Here is a 21,929-nt window from a genome sequence, read left to right as displayed (position 1 = left end):
TTTATCTTGGCATCTCTCTGTTACATTATTTTCCCAAGTACCTACCTTCAGATAGTATTTTATGTGTTGTGGCTCAAGAGAAAATCAGAGTCTTGAGTCACCTTGAGATCTCATTATTTTCTCACCTTGAGAAAATCATGCAGATTTGGTTACATTAATGCTTGCTTGGAGTTGTAGGGACCTTAGCAAGTGTTTCTGTTAATATTTGTTTAAGGCTAGTCTTGTGCTTTTTTCATTTGGAGTTTCTTTTTCAGTTTCCAGTTGTGTTCTGCAATCTTAGATGCAAGTGTGATACAATAATGTGTAGATTAGATAGTCAGAAAAGTTAATTAGACTTGTACATTAGATTAATAAATTAAAAATATATACTTTTTTTTTTTCTGGTATAATTTATTTTCCCAAAAATCTACGAAGTGCAAGAAAATAAATTGCATTTCTTTCTGGCCCATTCTTCTGTACAGAAGAACACAGAAGAGTGTCAGAGCTAAGGTTAATTAAATTGAGGGTGCCTCTCCTTTTTTAAATGTTTCTTACTCACGCAAAAGCTTCCAGATGTTGCTGTACTGCTGTTTACCATCATATTCCCTCAAACCCTTCACTGAATTTCAGCCTGAATCACTGAATTAAATTGGCTCAGTAGGGTGGAATTACTTTTTAGTTACTGTGGCTAGGTTCTGCTCTTTGCTTTCTGTTAACTACAACGCTGAAGATTTGCTTCACAAGTTAGTAGAGGTGGAAATTGTCCTGAGCTTGCCAATGAGACTGTACTTCTTCAGTTAGCCACATGTTCAGCTGTCCTGTGGCAGTGCATGTGCTTTCAGATAATTGAGTGTGCTTTCATTTATTTATGTTCATGATCCTTAATGTCTTTAGGGGAAAGAGTGTAAAAATTGTATGTGGAATTATCATACCATTTTTTTCACTGCTGGTAGAGAGTTAACACATCATCCCAGAATTTTTCTCTTTGGAGAATCAATCTATGCCATATAAATCAACAATCTATGCTATGCTGCACAGCATTAAGTACTTACTTTTAATATTATTCAGTTATGTCCAAACTGTCTGCCATAGCGACATATTCTAGTTAACTTGGTACTGTCTCTAATGCAGCAAAATAGAAATCAGCACAGTCTGCAAAAGGCTTGTAAAAATCTGCTGAAATCCTTGGGCAATTAGTGTGAGCTAAAAGGCTTCCTTTGGCCCCATTGCTACTGCTACCTTTGCAGCAATCACAGAGCAGATGTACCTTAAGAAAGGTTATTTTGAGAGTGTCTGTGTTTTGATTTGTGGCTGAAGTATCATGAATTAACCATAGATCTAGAGATTCTGTTTGAATGTAACAAATTGTGCAAAATGAATGTGTGCAGAATGTGCTGAGTAAGCTGAATTCTGGTCTGTCTGCCTCTGTAGAGATTTTTAAATGGTGATCAAAATGCAGTTTTTTGCAAGATAGTTTGTTATGCCTTGAATTGTTTGTTATTCCTTGAAGTAATGATTGCTGCTGTGTTCCTAAGAGGCTGGTGAGATTCATTGCAACCCACAGAAGATAAACACAAGACAGTTTCCGAAGACTGTAGATCCATGTAAAATAAAACAGGACAGCTTCCTTTGGTATGATTACAAGGGTAAAATAGCACAATGGGAATACTTTATTGGATAATGGTTCCAGTTGAGGGAAATGCAGAAACAAATTTTTAATTTGTTACAGTCTTCAGATACCAGAGAGTACAGCAGGTTTCTGTCTTCAGTGGAAATCAGAATTCAGTTCTTCACTGTTTTGTCCAGGCCTGACTCAAATATTTAGAATGTGTTAAGCAGACACAGTTAATTGCTTCGTTCTCGAGAGCTCTTGTCCCAGCAGTAGGCTGTTGCTTATTTATATGGCTTATGGCCCTCATTTCGGAGATACAACTGTCAAAGCTACCTCCAAATATCCAAACAGGACACAGCTGTGACTTATTCAGTCCTGAAGTCTAGTGGCTCAGGAGTTTTCTGTTTTCTGAACATCTGTGAATTTTGATTCCTCCTCCTTCATACAAGAGCTCAGTGCTCTCAGAGTTTGAGCAAAATGCTCTCTTGATTGACACTCCTGTATTTCTATTTCTGTGGGTTCTGCAGGACTAACACTCTAATGTCAGATCTCATCTGGTCAGCCTAATATTAATAGTCTTCATTGCTTAGAGTCATCAGTGGAGAGAGTAAGGAGCATTAACTCCAGACCATCCTCAGATGCTTTTTTTATAATGAAAGTTTTTGTTGAGAGACCAACTCACGGAAACAAGATAAATCAGCTGTCTCACTTTCACAGTGGTAAGAAGATTCACATTCAACTATAGTATCCTGCAGCTTTTGAAACCATAGTCTTTTATTCTCTCTTTATATTTCTCCTCTCTTTTTCCTAATTGATAGTGTAAGAATGGGACAGCGGCACAAGTTCTGTTAAGCCACAAAACCACTGTATTTTATTAGGGATGCTGAATGTGCAAAACCCTAACAACCTAAAAACTAAATGCACAAAGACTTAAGAAAGCCACATACAAATTCAAACTGAAAGAGGGTAGTTTTAGATTAGATGTTAGGAAGAAATTCTTCACTGTGAGGGTGGTAAGACATGAGAACAGGTTGCCCAGAGGATTTGTGGAGGCTCTGTTATTGGAAGTGTTCAAGGCCTGGTGGGATGAGGGTCTGAGCAACCTGGTCTGGTGGATGGTGTCCCTGCCTGTGGCAGGGGGGTTGGAACTGGATGATCTCTGAGGTCCCTTGCAACCCAAACCTTTCTATGATTCTACGGTGCTTTCATTCGATAATATAAAGAAACACAAACTTAATCTCTAAAGTTACTGCTGTATATTACAGATGATCAGAATATTTAGCCTTTTCTCTGGAGAACTGATAATCCACCAACTGTTCTCACAGCTTTGTTGCTGACTTCCCTCTTTATTGTAAGCAAATCAGACCTTCTCCCCTTGCCCCTGTGCACAGTCTGCCATAGTACTCTTAACGTACACAGCTGACCTTGGCAAACAGGGTGCTGTAAATTTTGTGTTGTATAGAAACATCTTAATTGTTGCACAATGTTCTGCTGTGTTTATTTCCAACTTCCTTTAGGTAGGGTCTTCAACTAAGGAATTCCAACTTGTGAAGAAAAAACAGTTTTTCACTTGTCTGCATAGGATCTTATGGCAAAGTTCATTAATGGTGGTCACACGGAACCAGTAAAGCATTTATGTAGACTGATACATACAGTGTAGAGAAGAACACTCTAGGTGAACATCTGTTCACCTTAGTTTATCTTTAATAGTGCCTACACCTACAGAATAAAAATGGAGTTAAAGAATCTTATGTTTCTGCTTCAGAAGGATTAGTGGTGGCTACACTGCCATAGTAGAGAAGCCAGTAGCCATAATGCATTCATCATTCATGCACTGGTGGTGAATAAGAGAGGCTTGAATCAGAGCCAGAGTTCCAGTCTGTGTGGTGGGTCAGAGCTATTCTGCTTTATACCCTTCTGCTCTTAGTATGGCAGAGCTTTCAGTTGTTCCTTACTTGAGGGCCATCCTTATCTTCCAAACCAGAAATTACATTTTAATTTTATTGAGGGGAAGGGGAATTTTTTTTTCTTACTGCTTACTTCTCATATTTTCTTCTGATATTTTTAGGTCTCAAAAAACTATGCCTAACAGCTTTCCCAATATCTAGAAGAATTTGAATGTTGTTCCCTTAATTCAGAATAGCCAAGAATTTGGTTAAGTGTCTTGGATACAGTCTTTAAGAGTACCTAAAGCCACCCTGCTGCTTTAACGAAAATGGGGCAATGATGAAACCATAATTCATTTCCCTCTTACTTTTTGTAAAGGTTTATTAGCTTGTGATTTAAGCAAACCATCTGGTCCTGCTGGCAATCCAAGTTATGTCAGACTCAATGCTTTCTCCCTGTAATATGTTACTTGAGGCAGTTAAATTACATACTTAAGTCCCAAGTCTGGCCTGCGCTTTTTCCATGTCTCAACATCTGTTCTGGGAAAATTTTTCTGGGATCCAAACAAGTTTGCATGGAGCCAGAACTCTTGTCTTTGTGTTTCTTTTCATGTCTATTTCTTTCGCTTCCCTCTGTCCTGCAATCTAATCAGTTCAACTAAGTAAGATAGTGCAGAAATTTCAGTCCCTTTATCCTTTCAGTAATGTACATAAAATAACTTATAAACTGAAGAGCTGTAAAAGAGGAGGAGAGAGTCCTCTGAGAAAGCTGTGCTTTATGATAAATGTTAATTATTTTTTTCAGTCCTTGTAGTGTTCTAACTACTGACTTGTAATTGCAAGACTTTTTGTTTTGCTGGCCTAATTCATTCTGGGCAAAAGTACAGATTTCTAGTACATTTTGTCTTGTAATGCTAATTAATTGTTTATACAAGAAAGGTCTATGTTCAGAAAGCAAATAATTTTAAATATACAAGTTAGCCTGCTGAGGTGGTTTTGAAAATAAGATCTCTAGTGATTGATTTATAGAATGCTCATGGAAAACGAATTGTTCTTGTTGGTATTTATATCTTTATTCTCTAAAATGTCATCATATTGTTTTATGTCTGGGGCTTTTGAAACACGATAATGAATATAAGCAGCTATGCCATAGCCCACTGGGTCTTCCCTTAAATCAGAAACATAAAAATGTGTCTGTTTTCAGGCCTGCAATTAAACATTAAACTGTAAGTTTTCCATATATTGCATCTAAATACAGTATCTCCAGTTTTGGACTAGGTTTTTTAGTGTAATAGTCATATCCTTTTGTCATGCCATTTGAAGACTTTAATTATGGGCTGTTGTGTAGTCTTTTGTGCTTGATTAGAAGAAAAAAAATGAAGAACAAAAAATACCAAGACGAACAGATACCTTGGACCATCTGTACAACTGAAACTTTAGCTGAATCAGTGAAAAAACGCATCAAGTTCAATAAGACCAAGTGCAAAGTCCTGCACCTGGTTTGAGGCAATCGGTACAAACCAGGGGATGAATGGATTGGAAGCAGCAGCCCTGCAGGGAAGAACTTGGGGGAACTGGTGGATGAAGAACTGAACATGAGCTAGCAATATGTGCTTGCAGGGCCAGAAAGCCTGTCATGTCCTGAGCTGCATAAAAAGAAGCATGGCCAGCAGGTTGAGTGAGCTGAAAAAAGCAGCTGCTCCACTGTGTTGTAATTTAAACATACTGAAGTGTTTGGGCATCCTGAAGCTGCTTTATTTATCCTGTGTGTCTGGTCTGACCTTTGTGTTGGGAGTATTTGTGCTCATGTTTTAAGAGGCAACCAGTACCAACCACATAAAATGATGTAGCTTAGGCCGGGCATGAAATATCTGCTGTGTCTCAGAAATTTTAAGCAGCGCGTTAGTTCTCTGATAACAGGTGGGAATTCAAGCTTGCCTGCCCTGATGATCAGTAGTCTTTCCATGAGCTAGTATGGGGGTTGGTAGGGCTCACAGCCTCATCCGTGTTTTGCATATCCAGTCCTTTTCTCAATTTTTACTAGCTATTATTAAGACTTCTGGGGAGCTTGACCAATCTCTTTGGAAGTCCCTGCCTTCACATTATCCAATGCCCAGATAATGTCACCAGATATAGCATATACTTGGAGATAATGTGGTATCTGTATGTTTGTGTAACAGCCTGTTTTCTGGTTATAAAAGTTGCATCAGAGGAACCTAAAGGTAGAGTTTATAGGAAGAAGGGAAGTTAAGATGGTAGACAGTCTCCTGAAAAGGACTTAATTTTTTTGGTATTACATAACTTCTGTTTCTTTACAGGCTGCCATTGAAATGGTAGATAAACTTCTCCTGTTTTACTGCCTTTTCTCTCCACCTTGCTTTCACGCTTTCTAAGGAGATGCAATACTATGTAAAAAATTTGTCGTATACTGACATTTCCATTTTCCATTACTGATTCCTATACCAGTCTAACTTATATAGTTGGCCTTCTCTCACCTAGTTCTTTCAGTCCCTTAGGAACTTTCTCCTCTAATAGAAAGTTCATTCAGCTTCTTGTTCTTACTTAAAAATAAGATGTCACCTGGTCAGGTCACTTAGGGCCTAAAAACAATGAAAAAATAGTCTCCATCTCAGTTCTCTGAAGATCCATCCAGCTCAGAATACACAAAGGCCTTTCAGGCCTGTCTACAGAGAACTGAATCACAGGTGAGTCACAGGTAGTCAAAGATATACTCTGCTGTACATGCTGTCATTTCAGCACAGAGAAAAGAGGAGCAAGCCTGCACTCTTTACACCTTCTGAAATGGAAACTTTCTAGTTACAGCTGGCAGGGCACAAGCTTACCTGCAGTTAAATTTAAAATGTCAACAGGATGTCTCCTGAAAATGTCTCAGCGTGCCAAGAACTCTGGTTATTGGCAAGTATTTTTTCTTTATTATATAATTAGCTACTCTTAGGGGAAAAATATCAAGTTTTTTTTGTATAGGCTAAATTAGATGTGCTTTGCAAGCAGTATTCCAGTGAATATTCATGTATCATTTCTCACAAGACTACTTACTAGGACATATACAGACAGGTCTACACTAAGATTCATAAGCTGCCAAATAAAACATTTGTTTTGTAGAAGGTCAATTTATATGTTCCCATGGAATATCTATAACTTGATAAATCTGAACAATTAAGTCCTTATTGTGGATACTGTTATCACTGTTTTGGTGAATTTTGTCTTTAGTAAATCACATGACAAATGGTACTTGCTGGAGAGGATAGAAAGCTAATGGCAATTACGTGAACTAAGTTGTTGGCACAGTTTAAAAGCCACCTTCATTCCAGCCGCTTCTAATGCATGATTAGGTCAATTTTCTGTTAACCTGCAAAAATACAGAATATAACCTTAGAATTAAAAGAATGACCAAATGGCGCAATAAGAAAAGGATTTAAGTACCTGCAAGAACCACTGCTGCAAAGTGCTCCTGCAGGGTTGGATCTTGCCACCCAGCACTAGGAGACCTGGCCAAGATATCTGCCTCTAGCAGCATGTCTCCTTAACAGCATGGAGCTGTTAAGCTACAGATCTGCAACAAGCAGATGTTGCCATCACAAATCTTGATGACTGGGAATGGAATGAAGGATGGCAGAAATCTTTCAAACCTGATTATGGAAAAGATGTTGCATCAAATATTGTTTTATCTTCACAGAATCACATAGTCTCAGGGGTTGGTAGGGACCTCAAAAGATCATCTAGCCCAACCCCCCTGCCATAGCAGGGTCACCTAGAGCACATCACACAGGAACGGGTCCAGGTGGGTTTTGAATGTCTCCAGAAAAGGAGACTCCACAACCTCTCTGGGCAGCCTGTTCCAGTGCTCTGTCACTCTCACAGTAAGGAAGTTTTTCCTCATGTTTACATGGAACCTCCTGTGCTCCGGTTTGCACCCGTTTCTCCTTGTCCTATCACTGGACATCACTGAGAAGAACCTGGCTCCATCCTCCTGACACTCACCCTTTACGTATTTATAAATGTTGATGAGGTCACCCCTCAGTCTACTCTTCTCCAGGCTAGCGACCCAGCTCTCTCAGCCTTTCTTTGTAAAGGAGGTCTTCGCAACTGACAGATTGACACAAACTGTTTGATTGCTGCAGTTCACAGGGAGCTTGTTTATTTTTTATTTGAGGTTGTTTTGTTTTATAAGTACAGGGTTTTGTAGTTGGCCTGCCTCTTATTCTTGACAGATGAAAGGAAACTGTTTATGTAGGTAATTCTGATCCACCCCAAGTAAATAGAAGCTCATATCCTAGAAGCTGGTATTCTAGTACACCTTCACTTCCCCAGCACATTGTTGTTTGTCTCTTTCTAGTAATATATTTTGCTCCTAGTAACATTTTTGCTGTTCATTGTTTCTGCAGTTTTTCTTTGCATTCTTTTCTGTTGTTTTCTCTATTTCCTTTTATGGAGATTTCTCTTTGTTTTTGTAATTGACAGGGTTTCTGATCTTGTTTTGCACACTAAACACTAAGACAGGAAGTTTGGTTATTGTATGCATGCTGGCCAGTTTGCACTCCCTTTCACTGAAGTTCTTCAGTCTGTTGAGTACCGGATGAATTATTTGCTGTGTATGTTGAATAGTTTTTTGATTTAATTTTTTTCTTAATTTTCTGGGCATAAGAAGAATGCTTGTTGTCAGCTGCATCTGAGTGGAAGTAGATAGGCTTGCAGTAATAACCACTGCACAATGATTTTTCTAAATCTGCTGATTCTGAACTGCAGTGTTTCTTGCTCTATCCCTGATTGACGATGAAAACCAGTCTTGTTATCTGTGTTTATCCTGAGGCATTAGCTGTGCCTTTGGGAGTACTGAATTTATTAAAGCAAGTGGTGGTGTGTTCCATACCTTTCAACCTCCAGCACCTTTATAGCAAGTGACGTGCACAACTCTCTTTGTAAAAATATGTAAGTAGAAATTGAGCTTAATATCTTTTGGGTAATTCAGGTTCAGGATGAAGCACTAGTTGATTGTTATGCAGGGACGTAAATGCAATGCAGTGCTGTATTGTCATACTAAATTTATACAAAGGTTTGATTATGTGCAATAATAGCGTCTGAGTTTCTCCCATTTGAAGCACGTTACAAAATTGTTTATGAGCACTTGGTTACAATAGGAGAAAATCTACATGGAACAAGTCAGTGAAAGTAATATGTGCCACCAAGCATTACTATAAAATTATTAAAAGAATAGCTAGAGTTTCTTGTATGTTACATGTAGCTATAATTGAGCATTAACATTGCATGTTAATTAGTGATAAATTCTAGCTGAGGCCGAAACTGCTCCAAGTTCAAAATCATAAGTAACAATGTTCATTTATGCAATATCTGTGCTAGAATTTACAGTCATGTTAATTCCGAACCTTTCCCATTTGCCAAAGATAAGAGCATTATTCTGCTGTACCAGTCTGCCATCAGCAACTCTTTGAATGCCTTTTAGGTTGTTAAATCACTAGAAGTGCCCTTAAGCATCATTCAACAGATATTTTGAGGGATGTAGCCTTACTTAACATCTACTGGGGAACCCAGTCATCTCCATGTTTCAGACACATTAACTTTGTTCTTAAAGTGGATATGTATTTTTTCTTTTGACATCATTTACAGATTATTTTTTTATATACTTCTGGTATATTATTGATGTATTCCATTTAATACCTAGCATTTTTATGGGCTACTTTTAATACATGTAGGCTATCCTTTTGTCCTCGTGGTACGTTTTCTGAAATAGAAATACTGAAGAGTGGAAGATAAGTAATTTGGTCTTGTAATGGTAACATTCCAGTGACCAGACTATGTTAATTCGGAGACTGCAATGTTACTTCAGTCAAGTGTGGACATTCTGTCCACAGCACTGGATGGTGCTTCCAGTCTACAGAAGTGTTATGCACTGTACGTGCACGGGTAACCTTTGTGCTCCAACTTAGTTATGACATTGAGTAAGTTCCAGCTGGTCACATTACACTAGTTTTCTCTCTTCCTGTCTTCTCCAAAAATGTTTTAGGTAGAAGAGCTGATGATGGCCATGGAGAAGGTTAAGCAGGAGCTAGAGTCAATGAAAGCAAAATTGTCCTCTACACAGCAGTCCTTGGCTGAGAAGGAAACCCATTTGACCAACCTACGAGCTGAAAGAAGGAAACATTTGGAGGAAGTCCTGGAGATGAAGTAAGTGTTGCTTTCCATTATGTGTAGGCATGTTTTATTGATATCTCTGAATTCTCCTTTGATCCCTGGTGTTCTAAAGAATAACCACTGTATGAATACGTCTCTGTAGGTAACAACTGTCTGTGTAATCAGTCAAGCCTTCAGAAGTGACTTCTGACCAGGGATTACCTACATTACGTTAATTCTTTCTTTAGACATCTCCCTCTGATCATTTGCAGTAGACTACTGTTAGTTGCACAGTAGCATCTCCAAAGTTCCTAAGCAGTTTTTTGGACTCAATTATTTTGTGTGTCTTATGAATGTGCCATCTTGCTTGGAGTAGCCTATAATCTCCTTTAAGGTAAGTCACAAGTCAGTGTGCTGAATGACAAAAAAGGAAAGAGGCAAGAGATAAACATAATATCAGGTAGTTGTAATGCTAAAATCAGGCTGCAGATGTCTGATCTGCTAAGGTATTTTTCAAACCCATGTTGACAATTCATTATCACTGGAATGGAGTCTGAAATTCTCTATCAGACAGACTTTTCATCTTTACAGAAGAAGACCCAAATAAAACCAGGCTTTGAGGAGATGGGGAGAAGTGAGAAATTAAACTTCCAGGGCTTAAATACTTCCTGATTTCTGACCGTGTGTTATAGATAAATAGTTATCTTTAGTTTAGAGAGACATGAATCCATTTAGTGCAATGATGGATAGTGCTGCCAGCAGTTCATTAGCAACACTTTCAGTTGTTTAGCCAGCCCTGAAGAGAAGGAACATTTTTATTGGCAGGACCAGCAGTGGTTCCTCCACTGTGGTTTTGTGAGCCATTATTTATTTATATAACTTTTCTACTCTAGCCTTTTTTTTTTCTTTTTTTCTTTTTTTTTTTTGTTAATGGAAGGATAGAAAAACAGCTGTTACAAAATGGAAAGAGAGGTGGCTTAGATCTTGAAACTCTAACTTAGGGGTGATGTATAAAGTGAGCCAAGGCTCCCCAGCTTCATATTCAGCTACAGCAGTCTGATCTAGACCTGGCATAAGGACACTGGAAGACTGCAGTACTTAAAAGCCACACTTTTTGTTTTTAATAAAACATTTTATTGAGCTATAAATTTGTCTGCCTCAAGAGTCAATGTACTGGGGGATGGGAAGAATAGCTCTTAAGGTGATGTGGGAGTCCAAAGCAACTGGAGATATATCCTATATCCAATCACTTGGCAGTACTTTCTTCTGCCAAACTGCTCTGCCAAACCTTCTCATTAAAATATACACGAAGTGTACAGTTTATCCTGAAACGTATTTGGAATTGTGTAGCTCTAGAGCCTGTAATATAACTGCTCCCTTCTTTCAAATGATGACCTCTCTTAGCTGAGTAAGTTATTGTTGGAAAGTTGTTGTACTGAAACATAGTATCAGGAACTGCATAAACTGGTAGATCCATTGTACCTCAGAAGGAAGACAAACACTGGAGAGAATGGTAATGCTGTCAGCACATGGAGAGAAAGATGGAAAAAACATTACGTTTGTATAGTTAACAAGCTGAGCATGTTTTAGTCATAGCTGGTCTGTCTTAAAGTTCTATAAAGCTGCCAAAGGCATCCACACTTCAAAAACTCACCCTCACCATGAGGCTCTGTTGCAAACAAGTCTCTACTGAGGACTTCCAGTCAGTTAAATATCTTATATTTATATACATAAACTCCACTGTATTGTTTTTTGCCCTACTTTCCCAGCCTATGCCTTTTAGAAAAAGCTATCTTCCCATCTATTTTCTAGTTTTGCAGAAAGCTTCTGTTGTTGTTAAAATGTTTCCTACTATTTCAACTAAAAACAGTAATTGAATGAGTGGTCAATTCTGTGAAGCAGTAAGCTGGTTTTGGTATCCTTAACGGAGAACAATAGCTGTTAAACAGCTACTGTTTAAATATATAGTAAAGCAATATTGTTTTCCAGATTTTAGGGCATGCTTCACTGGGATCAGTTTGAGGTGCTCAAAAGCACTGCTGATTAAATATGAGATTTGGTAGATGTGGAAGTTGAACAGCTTGGGCCCTGCAGTCAGCTAACAGGCGAGGGAGCAAGCAAGGCAAAAAGCTTAGGAAATGCTTCTTTAGGAGATTCTAGATACAGCTGAAAGAAAATGTTAAAGCAACAAGAGGACTCCAGAAAGTTACCTCTGGGTTTTAATAGGAGGTTATTAAGATATTAGTTAATTAAAATACATTTTTAAAATACTGTTTCTTAGAGTAGAACTTGTGTTTACTACTGACTCTGCAGCACTGAGAAGATAATTTCACCCTCTTTAGGGAATACTGTGGCACTAGAACAGAACAAGTGTGAATTATTCCAAGGAAGAAATTTCACTCCTTAAAGAAATACCATGTATTTTGAAGCCCTCTTCCTTTAAGTCAAATATTTTCATTTTCTTTAAAAAAAAACTTTGTTGTAAAAAATTATGAGAGAGGTAGATAATGGTCTCTCTATCTATCTCACCAAGCATGATCTACTGTAAAAAAATGCTAGTGAACTGCTCAGATTTTTGTTTTTGTTATGTTTTCTTTAAGAAGTTCTAATGTTTCCATCATTCACAGCAAATCTTTTAAATTAGGCAGGAATAAAGTGCTGTCTACAGAGAAATCTCTGTTCTTTGTCCCATAAAAACCTGCTTAGGCTGAGCTGAGTTATAAACTGTTGAAAATCACCAGTTTTCCTTTCCCTTTTTTTCTCCTGGTGTTGTCAGGGAATTTTGGCAGTGTGTGAAAATAACCGAGCGCAAACAGTCTAATCTGGGGCCGAGTTCATGCAATTGCCAAAACTGTAGCAGCGGACACTGCACTTACAGGGAAGGGGAACAGACACTGTGTCTGCATGTTGAGAAGAGATTTTTTTTAAATTGTTTTTGTATTTTTTTACTAGGCAGGCCCTTTCTTACAGTCAGAAGGACCAGAAGATCCTTCCTAGTCATCTGCTTCAGGGTTGAAAAGTCCCAGTTGGAACATTTCTCAATCTGTTCTTTTAGACCAGGAAAACTGTCCAACAGACCTTTCCTGAATTATGCCTTCTCTTGCTAATTGCAATTGCTGCTAGCCCTATAATTCAAGGGATGCAGACTTACATAATAAGGTTGGCGCTTCAGAATTGAATCCTTCATCCTGCTGGCACATAACAGAAAGATTATTACTTGTCCAGAAATAATTTACTATCCTCTCTTTTCTTTAAAAAGGTTATTACAGATGAACGAATTGTTAGAATAGAATATAATTTATGTATGTTTCAAAACGAAGCTGTCAAGATGTCTTTTGGTTTCTTATGTGACATTCCATGAGTGGTCTTTTGAATATTAATCGCAGTAGTCTCTAATTATATTAATACATCCCAGAGACAGTTTTTCATTTGATACAGAGTGTAAGCAGTGATGAACCAGGCCTGTGTGGCTTAATGAAGCTTTCAATTGTGTTCCTTCTTTCATCTCGGAATCAGAAGGCCTGATGAGAGCTACATGAGGGCTACTATTAAAAAAATGATGCCAACCTAGTCAGAGCTATGTGGGAAGACAGTTCAGCCTTGGCTCTGCTACAGTTTTCATGCATGATATGCAGGTCACTTGAAAATATTTGGTAGGTGGTTCATAAGTCCATGTTCATTTTCTGGCTATGAGATGTAACTGCAAACACATGCACAGCAACACTCATAACTGAAAAGGAAGTCAGGGGAAGCTGAGGTTGTTCATTTTCTGAAAAGTTCATCCTCTTGGCAATAAAGCAGTATTGTCTGGAGGTACGAGTATAAGGTTGAAACTGAAAGTAGTCCAAGAGAAACTGATTAATTGGCATATGGTTTATTTGCCAGAAAAGTAATTTGAGTTGATCCAAAATGAGGTGTGAAGTAATTTCAAATGCAGCAAACAGTTTAACCAAACAAAAATATTTCAGGTTATGTGCACCCATGGTGAACATAACAAAAACAACCCCAAAAACCAGAAGTGTCAATGTCCATCCAATGATAACTTGTCAGCTCATCAGAAATTGTCTTCTTGTAAATTAAATAATATTTTTTTGTAATTAAGTATGTTATGGTTTATGCTGATGGTTTAACAACAGTTCTCCAGCTAAGTGATTCCTAGTTGCAGAAGTACACGTATGTTCTATGTGTATAAAGAGTTGCTTCACGTTTGCTGTCAGTGTTACAAAGCAGTAATATGTTAATCTTGCATCTGCAAGGGATGGCTTTCCTGGCCCAACTGGGCTAAATGGTCTATCACTTGGTGTATCAGGCCATCATGTGATTGGAGCAATGATACCAAAGCATCTCCCATAATTACTTTGTGTGAAATTAAATAAGCTAAAATCCCACAGGGGGCACTCCATGTCCATAGGATTTACTGTCTGGGGCAAAGCTGAACAAGTGCATCTGTATCAGTCCTTTTTTTCCTTCTATAAGCTTAGATTTTTTTTTTTTTAAATGGCTTTTTCAGGGCACTCAGTGAAAATGAACGTAACAATATCCTAGTCCCATCGTTTTGTCCTTTTTAATTTTCAAGTATAAAGTATATAATTCTATATGTGTCTTTTCATTTTATATGGTCGCCCAGTCAGATTTTCATTTTGAAGTTGTAAAAAGTTCAGTTTCAGTAGTCTGAATGTGAAATGAAATGTGAAAAATTACCTATTTTTAATTACTGGGCAATACAGATATTACATTTAAATGTAATTTAATAATACCTTAGATTTAAACTGATCTTGGAACTGCTCTTCCTCTCCAAGTGAGTCGCACAGAATCCGATAGCAAAGCTGAAATACAGTCTGTGGGTATATTGTGTGTCTTTTAAGGCTAAAATTTACTGAAAGGCCAGAATTTTTATTTTATTTTTCAACTGCACAGTTCTCACTGTAATGAAACATTAGGCTTCTCATAAATGTAATTGGAGATCTTGGTTACCTTCAAATTTGGTGGCTTCTGCTGTTACTTTTTTAATTCAGTTGAAAGCTTGAGGCTCTTTTGCACTTTTCCTCTCTTGGCAATTACGGAATGAAGCCCGTTACCCTTTCTGTCTTCCTGCATTGTCAGTGAGCCTTCCAGCACTCTGAAATGCTCCGTGTCGGGGCAGCAATAGAGGCAGCCTGCTGCTCCATTTGCTGTGCAACTGATACCAGAATGACCTGAATCACGGAAACAAGCAGAAAAGCTTAGCCTGTTTATGGGCTAGTGCAAAGCTGCTCGGTCAAATGATTCACATAGGTGAGAGAACTATTAAACTCAAATCTCAAAGTTTCAGAGAAAGGTAAACTGAAAGGCAAAGAAGTAAACCTTTAGCAAAGCCTGCGTAAATGCATATATGAACACACACAAACTGTTGTGATTTACTCCGTTTCTTAAAGTATTGGGAAGTTATTTTTATCTTTTCTAACTGGTTTGTTTTTACTCTTCAGCTTCCTTGAAAAACTTTTCTTCTGTGGCATTTCCAGATACTAAAATCTTGGCATGACATGTCACAGTCCTGTTTTGTCCCGTGATAAAACCTCCGAATCTCATTTTATCTTGAATTCTATGGTCCTCACTAACAGTTTTGCAGAGAGAAAGTACTGTACTATCTTAATGAGCCATGACAGGCCTGGAAGCAAGACCAACTGCTGAAAATTACACCAGGTGGTGTTAAAGGGGTTTGTTCCACTCAGTAATTTCTAAGACTATTAATGTTGTAGGGAGGAGGAGCTGGGAAAAGGAGGTCCAGTCATTAACTTCCTGAGAATTTAGCCTACACTATGTTCTCGTTTCCATGCCTTTCCATGGGAGATTTTTTTTTCTTCTATATGTTTTCTGGGGACTGAGTGTAGTATAAGTGATCCCTTCGGTAGTTCTTGGAGCATAGTTTCTAGATCGTGCAATCAAATTAGGCTTGAAAAGTAAGAATGTGAAAAACGTCGCATGTAACCTCAGTGTTAAGAAACCTCAATTTTTGTTAATTTTTTCTTTTTTATTAACAGATTACAGAATTCTTACAGAAATTGCCATGGAGGATCTCATCAGCAGAGATCTTGGCATACATACATAAGAGTTTTAAAATGTATATTTTTTTAGGCTTACACAATTCTAGCATTTGTGTATGAATAACTGTCTTGTCTTTTCTCAGTTTGCTAGTTCATTATAGAAAGTACATTTAGAGAGCAGGTGTAGCACAAGATAATTTCTTGAAAGGTGTTATTGCCCCATGTTCTTTGCTGCCCAAAGGGTGTTGCTTTGGGGAAAGTTTGTCTTTACCATAAGCTGCATATTGTAGATACTATCTTACCTTAAAGACTAACAAGAATGAGGCTTTTTTCCTAGCAAAAATTGCTCAGCTAACCCAGTGTTAAACTGGAAAAGGAATGGAGAGGACAGTTTTGCTTTGACTAAAGTATAAAACATATTGCTTTTAAGATACCTCTAAGGTCACCAGCATACTGCCTTTGGTTAGCTGACTCTGCATGCCTTTTCTAGTACCAAGCACTGCTCTTCTTCTATATTCTAACATACATTTTCTGTAATTACATACATTCAGAAGTTGTGTTGGAAGTAAGGGTTTATCTGTTGAAGAGAATCTGTGTAATCTTCCAATGGGTGTATGAATCCTCCACTCCCAATTATTTCTAGAACAACATCGACAAAAATAGATTTCCAAGTCTTCAGTGTGCCTTTTTTATTGTTTCTATATACTTATGTACACAACAAACATAAATACCACTGTGATTTTTGTTTTAAAATATTCAGCAGTGTTTTGGCTCAAGATTGGTGGCAATATTACATTTCCTATGCTAGTTGTTTCAGCTGCATCAGTGATTGCTGTCGCCCTTGCTAATCCAGCTGTAAGATTCTGGGGCTTCCAGGGGTGTTGCTGAGCTAAACCAAATCAGGCACTTTTTACATTCTGTTAAAGTCAAAAGAACCGTGCGTTCCTTAGGGTGCTTTTTCCTCTTTTAGAAATGTGCACTGTAAATACTGATGCATATAAATCAACTCTGTGAGCACTACATATTTCATTAAATTCAGTCAAGTTGTGGGTTAATAGAAGTTCCAAATGAAAATATTATGGTATCTCATTGCATATATTGTAGATTTAATGTAGTGTGAACAATAGTAGCTTTGAGCCATTGTAAATCCCATCCGGACATCGTCAACATAGTTCAAAATACAAGAAGGGAAATCTCAAAGGTTAGATGTGCTCATATGGCCACTGTGCATATGTGAGTCATTCTTTTATTGTTTTTAAAATAACAGTGTAGCTTTGCGGGGTGTAGGTAAGGCCAAGTCTAACTTCAGACTATTTTCTGGAGGTGAACAGAAATTCCTTTTTTTGTAAGTCAGGTCAATTTTCTTTAATTACAGAAATAACCTCTGAAGCAAGTAATTGATTCCCTACAATCCTGGAAGACAACAAGTGGGAGTTGTGTACAAAAAACTGGAAAAATTAGTCGAGTTGTTTGCAGTCCCTACAGTCTTTGTCATTATATTGCATGGAATATTTACCATATCTTCTTGGTTTTCTCCCTTCCCAAACAAAACTTCTGAGTTCTTTTAAGCAAAATAAAAACCTCCATCTACAAGTCTCTGGAATTTCTGAGAAAACTCAGTATTTTTTGTAAATGCTTAGAAAATAGTGAAGTGTTAAGTAAGAGACAACCTTAATTTGTTGAGACTAAATCGTGACAAGTCAATCAGGTTTCCCCAAATGCCAAGTCGTAGTTTTGGTTATACAGTAGATGTGTTTATGTTTGGATCTCAGAAGAAGTTCTATCATTTCTCACAGTACTGTCTCATCAACAACGTAGGGATTGTATTCCTGATTAAACTACTATAAAGTGAATAAGCAGGTAGCTGGAAAGAAATAATTAGTAGTTCATTGTAAAAATGGAAACCTGTGTTACCAGGTGTCCTTAGAGGTCTATCAGAAGTCTGTAGCAGTTCAAAATGTCCATTAATGTAAGTGGATGACAAGCCAAAGGGTGAGTTTTGCCTAAATGCCATTATGGGTGTTCAGGCATTTTGGAGAACAAGATGAGAATTCAAAATTATCTCAATAAAGTAAAGAAGGGTTCTAAGGAGGCTGTAGAATACTGTTCTCTGGAGGTTTTTACAAACAGATTACACCAACATATCACAAATAGCTTAAACATAGTTGCATGTGCTTTGGGGCTAGTTTAGACTAAATTGAGGATAGAGAGTGTATTATCTTGCAGTGTTTGTGATTCTTCAGCCCAGATCTTACTTATCTTAATGAATGTCTGCAAGAACCAAAAATGTATCTCGTAAATATATGTATCTTATACCCATGAGCTTTTTGCATAAATATTATGTGGGCTCATTTCTTCTGTTAATACTGACTTTGGATTCAGTTTCTAAGGAGAAATTTTGCTGTTGAAGGTAATCCATATGGAGTATTCTTCATGCAAAGGAAACTTTTTTTCTGACTGAAAGAAGTATTCGTCTTTCAGTTTGTTGTTTCAAGGTAGCCGCAAAATTCTTGCTGCCCATCAAGCCCTCAGTAGGCAGGAAATCTGGAAGGGCTAGGTCTGCCAATTTTATCTTCTGATATTTGGAGAAAGCCTTTATGACCTAAGCTAGGCACATTTTCTAAAGAAATATCAATAATGCAATACATAAAAGTACTTTGCAGTTTACTTCTCTTCATTGAAGAATCTTACATGTCAAAGTCTTCTTTTTTATAAAAACAGGGAAGTACTGTTGTTGTTCCTCAAAGGAGTAAACTGAATCAAAAAGATGGAATTATTTGTTCATCCATGGCCACAGAACTTCAGTGTTATCAGGACTTAAAATCTGAAGATACTAGGTTTGTAGGTTTTTAAGTATCTTAATGGTTGAGTCACAAATTTTAATAGTAAATATTGTGCATATAAAATACATGCTGCTTCATTTAGTTTGTTCTTCTAGCATGTTCTCATACAGATCCTTTCTACCTTCTCATTTTTTATTTATATGTCTATACCTAAAATTAAATATGTTTATCTTACCACTTCAGTGCTGTAAATGGAGAGGAGCAATCTATTCTCTTTTCCTAAACTGATCTTTGGATTTGTCTTGCATCCTAAGTTTCCATTGTTAGTGAGGGCTTTGTATTGGAGTCTGAAAAACTAGATTAATTTAGCCAGGAGATGTTAATTTAAAATGAAAACAAATACATTTTTGCCATGCCCTGAAAACTACGCAACTGGCTTTGGACTACAATTTCATAGGTTTTGTGACAAATGAGGCATGAAACAAATTGGCAGACCCACAATGTCTAAAGTAGTGTTACAGTGTGCTGTCTTAATTCCCAGCCCTAAAGATCTCAGCAAAGGTCACAAATTCAACAAAGTCAAAATTAATCAACTCTACAATCAAAATACAATTATTAAGGCATTCATTTACTACAAAGAAGCAGTTGTGAAAGAGGCACTGGAGCAAGTTCTTTTGTGCAGTAAGGGAAAATCAACAGCAAGGTGTCAAACAGAAGAATTAAACCCTGCAGGTGAAGCTGTCTTTGGAGCTGAAAAACCCCAGATTTTATACAGAAATGCAGGTAAACTGTTGGAGAATGGAAAAGGTGTTTGGTGCTGAGCTTCAGAGTGTGTCAACATTGCATTTGGCCCAAACTGAAAGAAGCCTGTGGACTAAAGTCTTGCACTGTAGTCATGCTCAGCCCCTTCAAAGAACCTCTCACCAAGGCTTCACTCCACTGTCTCAACTGCTGTAGCTTTTGCCTCCTTTTCAACATGAAGTGTGGGATTAGCACTTCCTCTGTGTGGGAACTTGAAAAGTACAGTCACGGATGCCTTTGTGCCCTCATTTTGTGGAGGCAGTGTTCCAGATGACTTTGTCACGTGTATAGATACATCTCCGTTATCTTGAGTACATTATTTATACAAATGCTGAATATCTTGTTCAGTTTTATGGGTAAATATGCTCTTAATGCAATTTAAATGCAGCTAAGTGCAAGAAATTATTCTTTTGTTACCAGTTTCTGAAACAGAACTTGTAGACCTTTAATGAAAATAGTTTTAGAGGGACAGAAATTACACTGGTTTTCATATAAGTGATACAGATAATGTAAAAGCTTAATTTGCTGAAGGAACACACACAAAAATAAATTACATTCCTCTTCGCAATTCATACGCTGCATTTGCACATTTTTCTAGCTTATGTCTTAACTATGTGTTCTGATTTGAAGTAAGAGTTAGGATAGTTTAGTGGAAGTGTTTTATTTACCTAACTTCTTAACTCTTTCAGAGGAACTTGGTGGCATTCTGCTGGGACTTGGAAATACACACCTACACCATTAGTGAACAAGAGTTTCCTGATTAAATGGGATACAGTAACTTGTGCCCACATGGCCTTAACATACTTCTAGGAATATATTTTTTTGACTATGCAGCCTTCTATGATTTCAATTTATGCTGTGGCATTCCGTTCTCATTGTGATACTTCACATTATATCCCACTTTCCATCTAGGAATGTTAAAGCAGGTACAAATGCTATGTTAAATCTCAAAAGACTACTCTGAAAAAAAAAAAGTATTCATCTCATTTAGGAATAAGGAAAACCGAGCATGGCATGAAGAAAATTTTCTGCCTTGCTTTTAGTAAAGTGACCTCTGGACCATGCTCAAGTCATTTAACTGTATCTTGTACTCCAAGGTTAGATTTAATTTGCTAGGAAATAAGTTATTTTTTTCCATTAATGCAGTCTATATTCCATTGCAAGTAAATAAAGGACAGTTATTAAAGTACTGTTTAAAGGGCAATATTGGAATTAGTTTTCTTGTTCATGATAGACATTTTTTAAATAAGACAGAGACCAAGAGATAAACAGCCAGATTCTTTCCTATCTTCTCTGTTCCCCATGTTTTCACTTTCTCCTCTTTGGTTCGTTGGCCTTCAGAACCTTGTTCTCTGCCTATGAGTGACCATCTCTAATTTACATTTTGCTAGTACACTTTGAATTTGTTCCTGTTTATTTTTTATAAATAAGATGCTCCAGAATGGCAAAACTGAAGTTTAATCTTTCTAAATGGCATTCGTTAGTTTGTCTGGGTGTGCAGTTTACCTTAGCCAAATCACTTTATAAAGCTTCCAATCTCTAAAGTTAATATATAACTACTTTTAAAATATATCTTTCTCATAAATTAGTGACAATTTTCTTTAAGCTTTTAAGTATGAAAATCTATTTGAGATGCCAGAGAATTATAATACTGTTTCTTTATTCTTATCTTCTGCAGCAGGTCAAGGAAAACAAAATTATACAGAGAATCTTAAGAAAAAAAATTATTTCTCTCTGAATATTGGAATTAGCCATGCTTTCCACACAGTTTTTTAGGCCCTGTTGAAATATAGGAATATGAAAGGAAACGGAAGAGTTCCTCTTGATGTTATGGTTCAGCAAAATCCTCTTTACGAAGCATTTTAGCTTCACGTGCAATTTCTGATTCTGTCTTCTTGTATGAATGAAGCTGCGCTCTGCAGTGTATGGGCAAAGACTGAAAATGCACCCCTGGGAACATGGGAACTTGTGTTCTGACTGCCCAGTAGGCTGAGGTACTGACCCATCCGGTCCTGCTCCCCTCTCCCAGTTCCTCTTGTATGCTGTATCTGGCACTCAGGCAACTCCACCAAGCTAATTCAGCACTCTAACCTAGCAATAAAATGCTCATATTTTTCTGAAGTAAGTTTTTTGCTGGCTTAGTGCACTGAAATGGCAATCGATGGTCAGATAAGTCTCAGACAACACAAGACAAGGCTTAAAACTTATGTCTTGTGTCCTGGGAAAGAAGACTGTGACAGCAAGCTGCAAGGTGGGCCTGAACTGTGGCTTCAGTTGCAAAACCAAAACCCAACCAACTTTGCGTGGAGTAAGTGCCTTCTGGTCTGCGTTTATAGCTTGTGTAATGTGATGAGATCCTTCTGGTGAGATCTTAATGCGTAATCATTTTCTCCTGCTTCATAATCCTTTCCTCTATTACTTTCTCCACTAGAAGTTCTGCCCTGCTCTTTACCTGCTAGGCCTGCTGCCTGTGGCCAGCAGCCTCCCATATCAGCAGAGTATTGGAGACAGTGGTGTTTTCTGTACAGATCTGAGCTGCCATTCTATGCCTGTCATTTCGTGCCTGTCAGTTATTCCTTGTTCTGAGTTGAGTGGGTTGATTAGACTGATTAAAGTAGGTGTCTGGATTGAGAGGGTTAAAGAGCATCCATCTGTTCTGGATTTACTGCTGCTTCAGTGGAGGCAGGAAGGCCAG

The 21,929-nt window shown here is 37.6% G+C and overlaps 1 protein-coding gene across 4 annotated transcripts in view; it reads left to right on the top strand.

The window, feature by feature from the left end:
- Nucleotides 1-21,929, top strand: part of ERC1 (ELKS/RAB6-interacting/CAST family member 1) — a 291,365-nt gene that overhangs the window by 182,355 nt on the left and 87,081 nt on the right. For all 4 annotated transcript variants that reach the window (XM_051633488.1, XM_051633479.1, XM_051633469.1 and 1 more), the window contains one exon: nt 9,521-9,681. In XM_051633488.1, coding sequence (XP_051489448.1) covers nt 9,521-9,681 — 161 coding nt within the window. The remainder of the gene's footprint in view (nt 1-9,520; nt 9,682-21,929) is intronic.

Source organism: Apus apus, chromosome 1 (assembly GCF_020740795.1).
Source record: "Apus apus isolate bApuApu2 chromosome 1, bApuApu2.pri.cur, whole genome shotgun sequence".
In the NCBI taxonomy this organism is placed as follows: Eukaryota; Metazoa; Chordata; class Aves; order Apodiformes; family Apodidae; genus Apus; species Apus apus.
The sequence above is the reverse complement of the archived record's forward strand: the minus strand, read 5'-3'. Positions and strand labels throughout refer to the sequence as shown.